The following is a 10593-nucleotide window of genomic DNA, read 5'->3' on the forward strand; positions in this document are numbered from 1 at the left end:
GGTACCGGTCCAACATTCATGCTTTTATTTTTTATTGAGTCCAACCAGGCACATTTTGGACTCAATTTGGACATTGAACGACATATTCGTGCCTAACATCATCATCCGGGATCATCATCGCGACTTCCAACCATATCAAAATCCAAACGCCTCTTTTTCTGCATACTCTTTCAAATCCCACTCACTACCGACCCTGTCTCTACCTCCCCCACCAGAACCCCGTCTCCCCTTCTTCCCCTTCTTCTTCCCCTCATCAGCAAAAATGTCTCCATGGCTCAGTTCAACATCCCAAGCCTTCCCCTCATCGGCATCGTTCAAAAGCCTACGCAGCCCCGGCCCCTTATTCCACATTTGCGCTTCCTCCCTTCTGTACAACCACCGAATGACGAGTACGCAAAAGGCTGCAAAGGCAACGAGGCAGGCGCTTATGCCAGGGGCTAGAGCAGGTTGGGCGGGATCGAGGAGCGACGAGCCAGAGGAGGCGAGGGGTAAGCTGAATGCTTGGCCAAAGGAAAATGTGAGAGCTGCAACGATGGCTCGACTTGATTCTCCTTGAGCTTTGTCGAGGGCGTAGGAAAGCAGGCACGGAAACGCAGCAATCAGACCTGCACTAGCTGGAACGAGGCCGATAAAGTAGCGTAAAGGGCCCAATGAGCTGGGTATGATCGAAATCAAGGCAAAACCAGCCGAGGAAATAAGAAGAGGGATAGTGGTATGAAGGGCTCTATCGCCTGTTCGATCTGAATTCCATGCACACAGAAAGGCAACGATGCCACCAACGAGATGCGGTAGAGCTGCCACGATCCTCACATGCCGTGTGGTTTCATCTCCATCGCCCATGCCAAAAGCGGTTGCAGTGACCGTTGCTCCAACGGATACCAGCACATCGCCTGCAACAGATACCCCAAAAAACCCGACAGCAAACAACCAATTTCGCAAATCTGTCAAAGCTTCGGTTATTTGCCCAACATCAATTCGGATACGCGGCGGCTTGGGCTTTTGAAGGGATACAGACTGTCGACGGGGGCTACCTCCTTCATCATCGGACTCATGGGCACCACTTCCTTCGGTTCTGTCAGTGTCGTGACTACGGGCAATGGCAAGGACTCGATCAGCAGGAGTCAAAAATGTGCATGTTTCCGGATAATTTGGAAGAAGGAGATAGGTCACTACTGCCAGCGCAATGCTCAAGAGACCGTCCGAAACACACATCCTTGCAACCAAAAAAGACATGATCAATACGATCCACTTTTTGCAGCATACACAACATTAGCAAATGTACTTACCATCGCCATGTCTGTAACCCATGCACCCCATCAAATCGAGTACCCCAATCAGCAAAGATTCCAAAAAACGACACAGCAACCGTCGCAGAAGAGACTATCCAAGATAATCTCGTAGCCCATTCCTCTCTCGTATAAAAGGACACAATGTAAACCATTAACCCCGGCAAAAACCTAAAATTTCCAACGTTTTAGTACACAAACGCTGCATTCATCTAAACATCCAACAAAAAAAGGGGATGGCAGAACATTACCCAGCTTGTAATACCCCGACCAAAACCCTCGTCACAATCCACCCACTCACATCTCTAACCGCCGCAGAACACGCACTCACTAAACCCCATCCACCAACCATACCAGCAAACCACCGTGCGGGACCGTATTTACGGAAGAGAAGGGTAGATGGTGCAGCGACGGACACGGATGCAAGTGCATATCCGATCTGGGAGAGGATGTACGTATGGGGTGTTGTGGGAAGAGATATGGGGATGTCCGCGCCGGTGTGGAATTGTGTAGAGCGGTTCTAAGCATGACGGGAATGTTTCAGAGAGTTGCATGGTGTTTGTTTTTTTTTCTTTTTTAGGTCGGTTTACCGTTCAACGTAGGTTTACATACCACAACATAACATAGATAAAGCCCAGTAACAATCGGCACCAACCGACCATCTAATCGTCGAACCAGTTGCTGTTCCTGAGGATCGTATTCCGGCATCGTTTTTTCAAAAAAAAAATGGAACTGAACCCGAAAATCCCATGCAATAAATGTGAGAGAAAAGACGAGCTAGCTGGTGAATCACCCAGATAAGAGATCCATGTTATTTCGAAAAATGAACACTATTCCCCCCAAAAGTGCAATGAGGGCCATGTTGCTATTTTTGAATATCATGATCAATCCAAGGTAAGGGAATGGTTTTTTGACGAATTGCGGCGTTTCATAGATACTGATTTTCCTATTGTTGCTCTGGTAGATCTTGTTTTTGATCTACTATTAAAGTTATTTTGCTGACAAGGTGAGCCGTCAACTGGAAGATCCCAAAAGATGTCTGCCATCATCCAGTGTACTGGCCACAGTGAATGTCTATACTGTTTGTGCAGCGTTTTATCAAACTCCCAATGCAAGGACAAACAACGTTTCCCAAAAGAATGATTGGCCTTTCAAAACTAACTGTCACAGAAGATTGAAAACCTATATTAAAGAGTGGGAAAGAACCTAAAAAATAACCCCCAAGTTCATACATGCAAAACAAGGCAAATCATAAAGAAAAAAAAAAACACAGGCTACAAGAAGAAGAAAGACACTAATCGAACGGTATTACCCAGACTTCCACATCACACTCCATCGATTCTTCATCTTTGAACCCATAGATATCGATCTGGACCGCCCTTGCGTTTCCTCCTCCGTTGGGATTGGGGTCGGATTAGGATCTCCATAGTCATCAGGGTTTGGTAACGATTTCAGAGAGTGTTGTGAAGATACGGATCGATTGCTCAGGGATTCTTCGGATGGGCGGGGGCCCCGGACACGGGTGGGTGGTATGGGAAGGGCTGGTGGGCGTCGAGCTGAGTCGGGTTGAAGAAGGGCGGAGGATGAAGGGCCGGTTGAGCGGGAAAGGGGATGCGGAGGTGGAGGGTCAGCAGAACTGAGGGGGTCTTCTGAGCCCCGGCGGGAGTTGGGCCAGGACGTGTCCAAGGAATTCGATGAGTTTAGGGAGGAGGAACTTCGGAAGCGACGACGGCCTGATGCTGAGGCGGGGTCCGTCAATCCGTTATTGTTGCTGCTGCTGCTGCTGTTGCCGTTGTTGCTGTTGATATTAGTGTTGTTGTTGTTACTGTTATTGTTACTACTGCCAACACCCATCAGGGTTTTGATAAAACTCCGGCCTCCTCCGCTCTTTTTTCGTGTATGTGTTCGCGGTGAAGGCGGATCTCCAAAATAGTCACTTCTTTCACTTTTCGGCGTTGAGGCCTCCGTCGAGCGGGATCCGTGTCGCGGAGGTGGAACGGGCATTAAATTGGGAGATGGTGGTGAACGAAGCCCAATGTCAACATGTCCATTCACCAAGTCCTCATCCTTCGCAAACAAAGATCCATAGTAACTCAACCCTTCTTCACCTAGTGAATGTAGAATGGTTTGCAAGTCATCAAAGGAGCCACTTGGTTCCGTCCGTTCAGTTCCTCTTGCTCCGTTTTCTACGCCAGGGAACATGGGCAAATCGATCTGTGGAGGCCGCTCGGCAACGATTCGCGCTGGGCCGCTTACATCGCCTCCATTATCCCGCGGCTGATTGACAGTGATATTGGGTATTAGGCCTCGACCTTCCTCGCCGCGCAAAACGGCAAATGCCTCCGCAGTGCTATTCAGGGATGACTGTGAGGATGCCACTGAGGCAACCACAAATTCCGAATGAGCATTCTCCAAGATCCGCAACTCGCGCACGGTATCATCGACGATCGCGCACATTTGTGCAGACGGATGGTCGACCACAGCGTCAAGATTTTGCATGAAAAATTGATACAAATGTTCCGCATCTCGCCGGGCAACCCGTGCAGGACGCTTAGAAGGCGGCGAACGTACTGACCCACTCCCAGAGATAGTGGATATCCCATCAATGAAGGACTTCATGGCATCGATATTTGCCTCAATGAAAGAATTGCATTCTGCCATGTACGGTTCCTTGGATCCAAAGTCCGTCAAATTGGCCAAATTCTGCAGAATCTTTGCAATGAGGGTAAATGTCCGTGCCGTGGTCGCATCAGGAAAGTCAGGCATGAGCCCGAACAGTTTGGGGTTCAGAATTGCAGGACAAAAGAATCGCAAAAATATGAACCCGCTGATTGCTGCATAATGCACCGGCTGCTGTCCGCTCTCCCTGCTTTCATCGTTTTTCCATTTTTGGATAGTAGATTGCCGAATGTGAGCAAATATCTCAACAAGTTCTCGGGGACATTTCCGTACAGATCCCGAAATAGAATCCCAGAATCCTCCAACGACAGTCCGTAGTCGCTTCCAGTTCCGTGAGAGCAGCTCCGGCTGTTCCACACGAGTTGGATCTACCTCACATGATTCCTTCGATGCATATACTTGTCGGACAAGGAGGCCGATTGTATCGGACAGGTACTCCATGCCCACCATCTTCATGTACTGGTCAACAGCTTTAGTCGCAATCGTATTCCCCCTAAAGATAATGTTTGGGTTTTCGGTGCTTTGGATTTCCCCATCCAGGAACGTCTTGAGTCCCTGCATTTCCTCTTCCCTCGTTTTGAGGATGTTCATAAATACTTTGGCGACGGCTTCACGCTGCATGCCGCAAACGTTTCCTAAGATTCGAAGGCAGGTCAGGGATGGCTCCGTAACGTGCTCTATAAAGCGGTGATACTGTGATGCAGGGAGTAGTTCCTGAACGTTGAGACAAAATCCCACTCGGATTGACCCCCTCCATGCACCGTCCTCGGCATTCGGCCTAGGCAACTGTTTGATGGGGTACCATTGCTCGACACGAGTGCCAGGTTTCGCAGCGTTAAGGTTGATACTGATATAGCCCAAATCTCCATCTCGCTGCAATCGACTGTGGTTGAAGATGACCATACGCAACCTGGTAAAGTGTGAGCAAAGGTCGTCAAACTCGTACTCGTCACCCCAAAATGGGGCATCACCGCTCTTTGTCGTTGTCCTTGCTTGTTTGACGTCATCAAATAGGACAATGCAGTATGGATTGAGTCCTCCTAAACCCGGGGTGGACGGAAGTTCCTTGGCCTCCAGGACAGATAGTTGGAATGATCTTACAGTTAGATATCCTTCCTCGTCGCTGGCGGATGGAGCCGATGGGATCAATCGTTTTTCTCGTGCCATCATGCCTCGTACACAACAGAACGCAAACTTGCCCAATGCGCTCATCCAGTCCTCCTTTTCGTTGGCTGACTCTGCAATGAGATTGTAGGTCTGTCGGCCTTTTGAAGAGACGCTGATGACTTGGAAGCAGTGGGGCCGGTTGAAGTAGCTGTCGTCGAGTCGATGCACTGCACTGTGTTTGACGGAGATGACCTCACGGGGTTTGAGGGCAGCCTCATTATCAAAACAGTAGAGTTCCTGCTCTTCTTCCATCAAGACAAAGTAGCTGGAAAGATCCCGTGCATCAGTGTCAATCCCATTCGCGATGCCGCAACAGTTCTATACTTACCGCGACTTCCATCCCGCAATGAAATCTCCTCTCTTCAACAACATTCTTCCCGCCTTCACAGGATTATGTAACATAGAAACCGAAACGTTATGCCCCTTCTTCCCGGGTTCATCCACCATATGCGTATCGACAAACTCTTCAATGTCCTCCTCCAAATCAATCTGTTGTAGTCGCTCGGTGACGGTCTCTACAGCAAGCATACGAGTATCTCCATAGGTTTTCTCCAGGTACATAGAATCGACAAGAACTTTTTTAACCGAGGCAGAACGTTCAAGTTCTTTGGTCCGGATCTCATCGTACAGGACAGGAAGAAGCTGGCCATAATATTGCTCTTGAGCGTTTTTGCAGATCTCGCCGCAAACTTGAAGGGCTTCATTAGCAGCTTCTGCTTTGTCGGCTGCTGCCGCGGCACGGTTCGCCAACTAAAGAACGCCGCCACCAGATACGTTAGGCTTTTCCCAAAATATGCACAGCTTGGCCTCCAGCGAAATGCGTACCTTGTCTAGCTCTCTTTCCTTTGCTCCCACATTCACTCTAGCCTTCATGTGATTATTCTGGCTTTCTATCGCTTGATTTTGGAGGACGTCATACTCTTCTTTTGCCTACATAACGAAGAAGATGTAAATCAGGACGCGTTTGACTTCAAATCTCTAGCACAGACGACTCTACCTTTTTCAAGCTGGCATAGGCATCCTGCAGGTTCTTCAGGTATTCTGCGCCCCTCTCCACTTGCTAGAGCAGAATGAGCTCATATCCTGACGAGATCCAGAATACAATCAATTACCATTTTCCGAACAACTTCCATGTCCTTTATCAGTACAGAAAACGGATCCAGTACGTTGTTCTGCATGCTAAGTGCAAGATTCCTCTGTATGGTATCAAGCATGAGGACGACACTCTTAGTTTTTGAGATTATAGAGTACAGCGACTCACATGGGATTCTGCGATTTTGGTTGTTTGATCCACATAATCGTAGAAGACTTGCCATACAGATCTGAAAGCAATGCGGAAACCAATTAGAAAGCTATTCTAGGTTCTAACATTTCAGGAGAACCAATGGACGGCTGTAAAACGCACGTTTTGACCAATTGTTGCCTGATAGCTTCATCGACAGCTCCTGACGGTACATTCGATGATCCTCCTCGAAACAGCGTGGGTCCCTCTGCGGTTGATGACTTGTTCGCATTCGAAGCCGTAGCTCTTTGAAACCCTTGGGAAAGTTTGACTGAAAACATACAAATGCGCGTGAGAACCAATGAATTCCTTTTTAAGGTAACATGCGGACTCTATCACAAAGGTAGTTTTGGCGTATGACAGCTCCAAAAGCCTCCATTTGCAAAATCCCTTGAGCGACTTACATAACCCCTTTGCATACTCCATTTCCACCTGTGCCCGCTTTTTCAAAAAGCTGGCAAGATCCTTGCATTGCCGCACCGACTCTTCTGTATACTGGAGTACATTCGTGTAGGTCATGCTGGTCAGACCAGCTTGGTCATATTATAAAGCGATGATCCAACCGGCAAACCCAGAACGACAAAATGCCCCGCAACAAAGAAACTTGTAGCAAAACAACCCAAACGCAACCGGCGGGAACCCCCCCCCCCCCAGCTGGTTGCACAATGGATAAGTCATGTGATTTATTAATTAACGTTATACACGTGATACATTGATGATTCATCAAACTGCTGTCCATCCAACGAGGAATATAGTGTGGAGGTGATTGAAAATGGCACTAGGACCCATTATTATCCGGATTAATCCGGTTAATCATATCGCATAATCAGCACCCCCTCTAACTCAAAAACGGTGTGGCATGCATGTAATGTCTTTTTATTAAACTGCGGTGAGGCGCATGCCAAAGGTCTATAAAAGGGGAGCCTTTGCTCTCTCTCCCCTTCCTCACCAGTTCCTCGACTCTCAAACCATCTGCGCAACCCTCATCGCGACTGTCGGTCGAATCATGAGAATACAGATGTGGTGGTGTCGAGGACCTCGACCACCCGACAGCAACCGTGATCAGAACCAGCGGCAACCAATCGGATCCGATAACAAAACCTACTATTATGCTGCCACATTAGTTGAGCTTGGTTGGTATGTATCGATGGCATTTCTTGCATTTCTTGTCATCGGGTCATCTTCTGACATGCAGTTTTTAGTCTCCAAGCCTTTGTTACTGAACATCCTCTGGCTTGTGACGCTGCCCAGTCGATTCGCTCCTGGATGCAAGAGTCTGGCTTCAATGCCATCAAGAGTTCCAGATCAAGGCCTAGTAGGGACCGTGTGTGGTGGTGGGCAATTATCCGGTTAGAACAACCGTTACGTATTGCGTGTATAATTGCCTAGTAGTAGCTTAGCTTTTCCGAACCGGTTGTCGCCGGTTTATTCCCTGGTGTAGTAGCTAGTGCCAGTTTCTGTCACCTCTACACTACAAGCAGATCACCCTTTTGTTTGCCCAGAGGTGCTTGCTGATTGTAAAATGTCGCACATTGAGCGGTTTTTAATTGTCATGCACTGCCTGATGTCGAGCTTTTGGACCAACACATGTAAACTGATGTGGATGGTCATGAAGGTATAGAGGAGAAAGACCCGCAGCAAGTCGGTTCTCTTTTGCAGAGTCCATGATCCATCAAGCCTTTTGGCTCATGCCGTACTTATCAGGATTGCCCATCAACCTCACCCATCAAGAGGAATCAAGCATTGGTTGGACGGCGCTTTGGCTCGTTGAACCATTTCCATTCATACCCTACTCAATCAATGAACAAACATGACCAAAAGCATCTGTTGTCAGTCTGTAGCTCATAGCCTGCCTTTAGCAATGAAGGCTCATCCAGTCTGGAATCACATCATAAAGTCGGAATCAGTCGGACGTGGCTTGCATGCCTACGTCACGCTCATTCTCACTTGTCATTGGCCGAGGAATAGGCCGGTACCTGCGCCACATGGACAATGGAGGGAGGATGATTGCTATGGAAAACTTCCAACGGTTTGTCCCCAGCGCGTTTTGTTGAGGACGACGAAACAAGCCAAATCGCAGAGGATCAAAAAGGACATCCCTCCCATCAGCTTCCCTCATCCTCTTATTTTATTATCCTCCTCCGCTTTCTTCCTCGGTTCTTGCGCTTGCGAGGTCGTTAGCAACTATTTCACATACCCACGGCATTTTTTTTGCATCCGTTCCCATTCTTAACGCACCCCATTTCAACGATACACAATGCTCTCATCCGCACGCGTAGTAACTCGTCCTCTTCTCCGCGCCCAAACCCGCTCATATGCGGTCCTAGCAGACGCTTACTCGGCCGTGGGGTACACCCGAAAGGGCGACCAACCCCTCCAGGCCCCCAAAGTCAATGCGACAGTGTCAAAGAGCGAGAGTGGCATCACTATTGCGAGTGTGGACCATTTGGGCCCTGTGTCGACTTTGGCGCTTGTTGTGAATGCTGGGAGTCGATTTGAGAGTCCGGATGCTCCCGGTGTTGCGCATTTCTGGAAGAACACGCTTGTCCGGGTGAGTGTGGGCTTTTACTGTAGGTGGACACGGCTCTTGGGTTTGTCTTCCATGCGAGACTGCCTGGGAGTTGCAATTGGCTCGCACAGCGCATGAGTTTGGTTTTATACGGATCAGAAATTTCTTTTTAACGCATATATGTGTCCTTAGAACATTGCTGGTGACAATATCGTGAGGACGGTCCGTGAGACAGAGCTTCGTGGTGACACCCTGTACACGGAGCACACCCGTGAACAGATTATCCTTGCCTCTGACTTTTTGAGGGACAACCTGTGAGTCTAGTATCACGCATCAATGTGTATGTTACCCCGACTAAACTCTTTCTGCGACGGTCCAGTGTCGATGCAGTGCCTCTGTTGATTGACAACTTGTTCAACAAGCAGTTTTACCCTTACGAGTTCCTTCAACACCGTCCTCAGGTCATTGAACAAGCGGCCGCCTCCCTCGCTGATCCTACAACCAAGGTCCTTGACTCTCTCCACCAAGCCGCTTTCCGGAACGGTCTTGGAAACTCGCTCTTTGCCAGCGCTCCCGCTGCCAAGGCGCTCAAACGTGCCCACTTGAACGAGTTTGCGTCCAAGTTCTTTACTGCGGACCGTATTGCCATTGTCGGACACGGTGTGTCGCACGACGATTTGAAACCTCTTGTTGAGGAGGCTCTTGCCAAGTACACTTTACCAAAGGGCTCTGCCACTGCGGCTCCTAGCAAGTTCCGTGGTGGTGAAGTGAGGATCGAGGCAGGACCCAAAGCTGAGAGCCACTATGCTGTCGCATTCCCTTCCCTTGCCTACACGGATGCTCAGTACCCAGCTGCGTTGGTGTTGCGCGCCCTTCTAGACGGATCCAAGCGCCTCAAGTGGGGCAACCCCTCTGGATCCGCTGGTTTGTTGGCGTCGGCTGCTACCCCCACGACCTCTGTGACTGCTTTTGAGGCTGGATACTCTGATGCTGGTTTGATTGGCTTTTACGTCCAAGGATCTGCCAACGATGTCAAGAACGTTGCCTCCAAGAGCGTTTCTGTGCTCAAGGGCGTAGCTAGCAACGTTCCCTCCGATGCTCTTGCACGGGCCAAAAAGGTGGCTGTTGTAGATGCCGAGTCTGCATTGTCCCGCGGTGTTGCTGTCCAAGAGATTGGTAAGCGGGTGTTGGCGAGTGGACAGTACCTCTCGACTAGCCAGCTTGCGGATGCCATTGCCAAGGTTTCTGCAGCGGATGTGCAAAAGGTGTGTTCTTGTGAGAATGGTATGTTGTATGGCTCTGTTCTAATGTTGTGTGTTTTGATAGGTTGCGAAAGCGGCGATTGCTGCCCGTCCTGCGGCTGTTGCGTATGGAAACCTTCTCAAGCTCCCCTATCTTGACGAATTGTGAATGCTATATATAAAAATACATGCATGAAATTTTTAAACTTGTGTGGGCGCTTGAATTCTGGGTTTTTGGTGGATGGAGTAGAATTGTCCTTTTAGCGATGGGGAAGCTATTTTTTAGTTCGCTTGTTTTCCTGTTTTTTTTTACAAACTGAAATGAACAAATGTGTGGGTGTGCTTTTCTGCTTGTTTCTATGCGATATGGAGAATTGGTTTTTGCAAGTTCATGCAAGTTTGAATTTGTTAAAGTAGGAAACGACATCC

General features: G+C 48.7%; 3 protein-coding genes across 3 annotated transcripts; 1 reads left to right on the plus strand and 2 right to left on the minus strand.

Annotated features, from left to right (window-relative positions):
• Positions 1-5: 5 nt before the first annotated feature.
• On the minus strand, positions 6-2155 carry SPPG_06622 (uncharacterized protein). Its single transcript, XM_016754822.1, has 4 exons — positions 1899-2155; positions 1538-1806; positions 1287-1457; positions 6-1213 (listed from the first exon to the last, which is right to left on the minus strand). Exons 1-4 carry the CDS (start codon positions 1992-1994, stop codon positions 136-138), a joined length of 1614 nt encoding a protein of 537 aa, XP_016606262.1. The 5' UTR covers positions 1995-2155; the 3' UTR covers positions 6-135.
• Positions 2156-2349: 194 nt separating this feature from the next.
• Positions 2350-7024, minus strand: SPPG_06623 (uncharacterized protein). The gene is made up of 8 exons (XM_016754823.1): positions 6819-7024; positions 6538-6685; positions 6394-6454; positions 6245-6328; positions 6130-6192; positions 5958-6062; positions 5461-5882; positions 2350-5397 (listed from the first exon to the last, which is right to left on the minus strand). Exons 1-8 carry the CDS (start codon positions 6931-6933, stop codon positions 2595-2597), a joined length of 3801 nt encoding a protein of 1266 aa, XP_016606263.1. The 5' UTR covers positions 6934-7024; the 3' UTR covers positions 2350-2594.
• A 1418-nt stretch (positions 7025-8442) lies between these two features.
• SPPG_06624 (uncharacterized protein) lies at positions 8443-10533 on the plus strand. Its single transcript, XM_016754824.1, has 4 exons — positions 8443-8965; positions 9116-9237; positions 9303-10188; positions 10250-10533. Exons 1-4 carry the CDS (start codon positions 8672-8674, stop codon positions 10331-10333), a joined length of 1386 nt encoding a protein of 461 aa, XP_016606264.1. The 5' UTR covers positions 8443-8671; the 3' UTR covers positions 10334-10533.
• Positions 10534-10593: the final 60 nt, after the last annotated feature.

Source organism: Spizellomyces punctatus, assembly GCF_000182565.1.
Source record: "Spizellomyces punctatus DAOM BR117 chromosome Unknown supercont1.12, whole genome shotgun sequence".
Lineage (NCBI taxonomy): Eukaryota > Fungi > Chytridiomycota > Chytridiomycetes > Spizellomycetales > Spizellomycetaceae > Spizellomyces > Spizellomyces punctatus.